Here is a 5416-nt window from a genome sequence, read left to right on the forward strand (position 1 = left end):
CCTATACAAAATGACATATCTTCGTCTGCCTTCTGTCTGGCAATGTGCACCTAAAACTGGAAGACTGGTTAACCACTTCTATTAATATTTTTGTAATCTTACTACATTAATTGACTGCCTATGTGAAAAGTAAAATAATAAAAATACCGAACTCAAAGGAAATTTTAAAAAAGAAAGTCACTGAACAGCTGGCAAAACCAAACCAAAACTGATTTTCTCAATGATATTCAACTTTTATCAGATTTTGACTAAACTAGTCTATTTATGTCATACAATACAATATATACAACTATGTCATACAATACAAAATACCATGAGCTAATTTGAAAATTAAAAACACACCTACTCACATATTGTCGCAAATGCAATTGATGCATCAATTTCACATTCTAAATATCATACAATTTAAAGCACATCAAGAAACAAAACATGATGATTAAGTGATGTTGCAATTAAACGTATTGGCATGTGATTCAATTTTTAAGTTAGCTATTAGGGTAGGCATCTGAGGGTTGTAACTCTTTTGGACAATGTTCTAAAGGTTTTAAGTTGAAAAAGTTTGTTTTGTTCTATATAATAATAATTTGCATTAAAAGAAATAAAAGCTTATTGCTGTAACAAAGAAAAACTAGGATATACCCCTTAAAATAAAAAAAGATATACCTAGGACAGTATCAACTGAGGGGCTGCGGACAATACGTTCGTCAGCAGCAATATAACTGCAGTAATACCAGTATTGTAACATGTTTAATGTAGTTCGTTTAAAATGTTAAGTATCTTTACTGCCCACTATATAAAAAGCGCTTCAATCAGCCCCGAGTTTTTATTGGGATTTTTGTTGTTAATATTTAGTTTAAAGTCTATGTTCTCGTTGGTTGTTGTTTGTCTTTTTTTCTATTTATGCCACGTTTTGTTTTTGTTTTTTTTTTTTTAAATATCCTTACGTCAGTGTTGATTACGAGGTGATCGACATTTAGTCTTCTTTTATGAACCAACTAAATTTACCCCAAGTATCAAGTAAATGCACGTACATTAGAATATGCATAAACTAAACCATTGTGCGAGCAGACTTTCTGTTTGGAATTGACAGGTGTTCAATTAAGACTGGTTTATTTCACACACAAATAATGAAGTGTATGGATGAATTATGAATTCAATATACTTGCATTTTTTTATTTAATTCTGGTTCTGTTAGTACTTTGAATAAACAGATTCAAGTGTGTAAGTATATATTAATACTTAATATTTTTGGACATCTGGCATAGGTTTTCCCTGAACCTATTTAATTTTGTTTTGACATAAAACTGGTATTATAAATACTATCATTAAGAATTTATGAAAGATACACGACAATTACTGAGGGGACCTGAAGAACATGACATTGACCCACACGTAAATTAAAACAATAATGCAAATTTTCGAGAAAAAAATTTAACTTTCTCTAGAAAAGTATGTCATTCGAAACAATGCTGGCTATAAAATGAGCCCCTCAAAGCTTTAGACGCAAACAGTTAAACTGAAGCCTTCTGTAGCAGTCAATACAGTCTTCTGGAAATTCACAGGTACTGTCTGTCTGTTATAAATGTAATATATGTAGATTTTATAAACATTTAAAGTTTTTTATTGTTGAGTATTTGAAATATTACTTAATATGTAAAAGCATATCAAATTAAGGAGATATATTTTTTTGGTAAATTTTATTAAAGCATATTTCATCTTTAGTACACCGAAACTGTCTGATTAATCATGATGAGTGCACACATTAAAAACTCAACGTACAGATTTGTTTTCAACAACAGGTTGGTATTGGGTTTTCTTTTTAACTTTATAAATATTCGTCAAGAGTGTTTTTTGTTTTTATTTTTATTTGCCTTTTTAGTCGAAATTATGGCATTAAGAGTAAAAAGTAATAAATACATCAAAAGGATAAAGATAAAGTTTGACAAAATTTCAGAGTATTAAGATTTCTCAATTACCGCATGATATCACTTTTTTGAAGTTCAAAGCACAAAATATTCATTCTTTTCCACGATATAAAATTATTTGGTTTTCTGTCTGACTTAATATTATCAAAATATGGCAAACAGGTTAATAATTAATCATTAAAATTACCAAAATACATTTTTTAAGCTAGTTCTCTATACATACAGCAAAGAAATTTAATCTTGTTGCTTAAATTTACTTTGCAAGGAAAGACAGACGGAGTGAAAAGAAGCACTAGAGTAAACATATACTAAAGGGGGTCTCAATAGGGTCGATTCATATTCTCATTTCGAATAGTGTAACGCATCACTGATACAAATAATTATAAACGGAAATATAAAAGTGTAACCTTATACATGCAGCAAATCCCAACATTTTGACAGTTGTTTTATATACATATAGGTACAATTGAACAACGATCACATAACAATACTAAGTTGGATAAAAACTGTAGAAGGACTGGTAGAAAATTCTAAAATATCTTTAGATATTAGAAAGTAAATAGGGTGATTTAATTTGTTAAGTCGGTCAGAACTTTTAATCTTTAATAATTTGAAATATCGTGGTCTCATTTTCGTGAATAATACAGACATTATAATAAGTAATGTCGAGTACTTTCATTTTAGAGTAACTAGTAATATGACTTGATTTTGGAATTTTTGTTTTACAAGATGGCGTCAAATTTTAGTTGAATATTGGTCTCTTGCCAATATAAGAAAAAAATGTAAAATGGAAATCTCTGTTTGTTATTGTAAATGAAATAACCATTACAAGTTTGTATACACTAAATCATTTATAAATGAAGAATTATGTTGGTGTCAGTGTGTTACCATTCAAATACACATGCATAAGGCAGTTTTTTTTTATTTACTATTTAAAAACCAACATGCATTGTGCAAATAAAGATACAACTAAGTGTGTTTCTTCCTGTGTGACGTTTACATTTTCTGGCTTCAAACACGCGACTCTACACTGAGAGTAGATGTGAATGCAGTCACAAGACGTTTAATATTTCAATCCTTTATGTGTTGATTTAAAGTACATATTTAAGTAAGCAATGCATGTGGTTGTTATATTTGATAGATGCTTTTTGTGCTTCTTTGTTAAATGTTTGTTTGTTTTGAGATAATGACACAGTGATGACTGCTGTACCCATATTTTGACAATGTTACCTATTATGTCTCTTTTGTTCGCGCATCGTTGTAAATATAATTGAATTTGATGCGACTGTCATACAAGTGAGAGGTTTAGCGTTATAAAACCGGGGTCAATCCACCATTTTCTACATTTGAAAATGCCTGTTCCAAGTCAGGTATATGACAGTTGTTGTCCATTCGTTTGATGTGTTTTATCATTTGATGTTGCTATTTGATTTGAGACTTTCCGTTTTGAATTTTCCTCGGAGTTCAGTATTTTTGTGATTTTACTTTGTTTCAAACTGAATTGCTAATATTATACGACACAGGACAATGAAAAGGTCAATATATATGATGATTAGAAATAAAACATAGCAGTCAAATAAACATTTCGTTGTTATCTTTACGAAATATTTTTCTATGACTAGTATGCACTATGGATGCAGACTTTTGTTCAATTGGGCTAAAAAGAGACGAATTGTTTCGTGATTGTTTTCTACAATGTTCAGCACCTTCTGGTGTGCTGATAGACAAACTCATAGGAAATAATATAATTCTTTATCTTTAATTTGGATATAATTGAAAACACAAAGAAACAAGAGTTTACAACAGAAATAAAACATCCAAGATATTTGATAAAGCTTATGTCTCGATCACGATTGAAAATCCTACCTGATATTCAACAAACAAAGAACCACTCCGATGTTTATTGCAAATGACCATTGCTTTTTGATAACTGTAAATGACTAACTTCTATATTAAAATCTTCCGTGCTGATAGGATTGCATAGTATTACAGATTCGTCAGCAACTAAACAAAAACGCAAAAATCAATATTCACATTTCATATAGATATGGAAGTAAAATATAATGTGTCTATAACAGGGTAAAAGTAAACTATTTATACATTTAATTATATTTATTTTGAACTTTAAATTGCAGAAATAATTGAGGGATGATTTCCATATATTGTTGGTTTTTCGCTGTATTGGGGACCTCTGGAACATTATTAGTTCACGCCAATGATTCGAACAAGCTTCAAAATGTAAAAGCTGTGATTGCTATTGCAGACAAAGTACTTGACTTTTACGATCATACTACTGAATGTGTAGGGGAATTGATGTGTATAATTGCTGCAAAACCAGAATCCAAACGCAATCAAATGTTGAGCAACCCTTTAGGTGTCGTAACTAAAATTGCAACTGACAACGGACAAGATCGTTACAGCTCGTTATATGCTGAAGCCAGGAAATTATTAGCTGACTATCCGAATATGGAACATGTTTTAAATGCAGCTAAAAATGGACACTCCGTAAAAGATAGTGATGTCTGTGAATCAATGTACTCCAAATGTCCATATGAGCCAAAAGAATTGCTGGACACTGTCAACGATTTGGGGGATATTACCACACTATTGTCTAAGAACGTGTTTGGGAAAGTCATCGCAGATGCAATTGATTTTAACAACACACAGGTTGGAACGCCTGAAACAAATAATAGACAAAAGAGATCATGTGACCACAAAGCACTGGACGACAGTTGCACTGCTCTTGGAACTACTTGTGGTGTAGTGACTGCAGGATGTGCTATTTGTACCTTTTTTACATTTGGAGCTTGTATAGCGCTCTGTGGTGAAGCTACTGTTGGAACGTGTGGAGCTGCCGTTGCTGGTTGTCATGTTGCTAAAGCTGTATGTGGATAAATGCGACTTCACTAGAAACATAAGTGAATCATCGAGATAAATAAAAAGTATAATCTCCTTATTTATGATGAAAGATGTTCCTGATTTGTTTAATTTTAACTCTATTTTGAAGATCAGAATGTATGTTTATTTTTTAGTATAATTCGGTGAATAAAACAAATTTTAAAGTAAATTAGCATTTTGATGATAGCATTTTCTACTGAGCGCTTAATACCCTATGATAATTATATGATGCCAGAACTAATTACATGTAAGCTTTTAGCAGTTGTTTTTTTGTCGTTTTTGTTCGAAACAACTGTCTGAATAATATACTCCTCTGTTTATTACTAGAAAAGGTACCTGCATCCCTTAAGTTTTAAAATTAATCTTAATAAATAATACATTGGAAATAAAAAGTAAGGGCAAGTATAAAAGTATAACATCGTTGCCAAAATATCAGAGAGACACAAATAGCAGCAAGAAACAAACACTGCAAAATAAAAATGTAGACAATGCAAATCCCATATATACCAGGGTAGACCTCAAGACGGAAAGTCCTTAACAAAATTACAACACAAAAAGCTCAAACACATCTAAAGAATGGAAAACAACTGTCA

At 31.0% G+C, this 5416-nt stretch overlaps 1 protein-coding gene across 1 annotated transcript; it reads left to right on the forward strand.

Annotated features, from left to right (window-relative positions):
• Positions 1–1442: 1442 nt before the first annotated feature.
• Positions 1443–4940, forward strand: LOC127711487 (mytilin-1-like). Its single transcript, XM_052217557.1, has 2 exons — positions 1443–1562; positions 4061–4940. The coding sequence occupies exon 2, from the start codon at positions 4074–4076 to the stop codon at positions 4818–4820; it is 747 nt and encodes a 248-aa protein (XP_052073517.1). The 5' UTR covers positions 1443–1562; positions 4061–4073; the 3' UTR covers positions 4821–4940.
• The last annotated feature ends 476 nt before the right edge of the window (positions 4941–5416 follow it).

This window comes from Mytilus californianus, unplaced genomic scaffold (genome assembly GCF_021869535.1).
Source record: "Mytilus californianus isolate M0D057914Y unplaced genomic scaffold, xbMytCali1.0.p SCAF_8, whole genome shotgun sequence".
Classification (NCBI taxonomy): domain Eukaryota; kingdom Metazoa; phylum Mollusca; class Bivalvia; order Mytilida; family Mytilidae; genus Mytilus; species Mytilus californianus.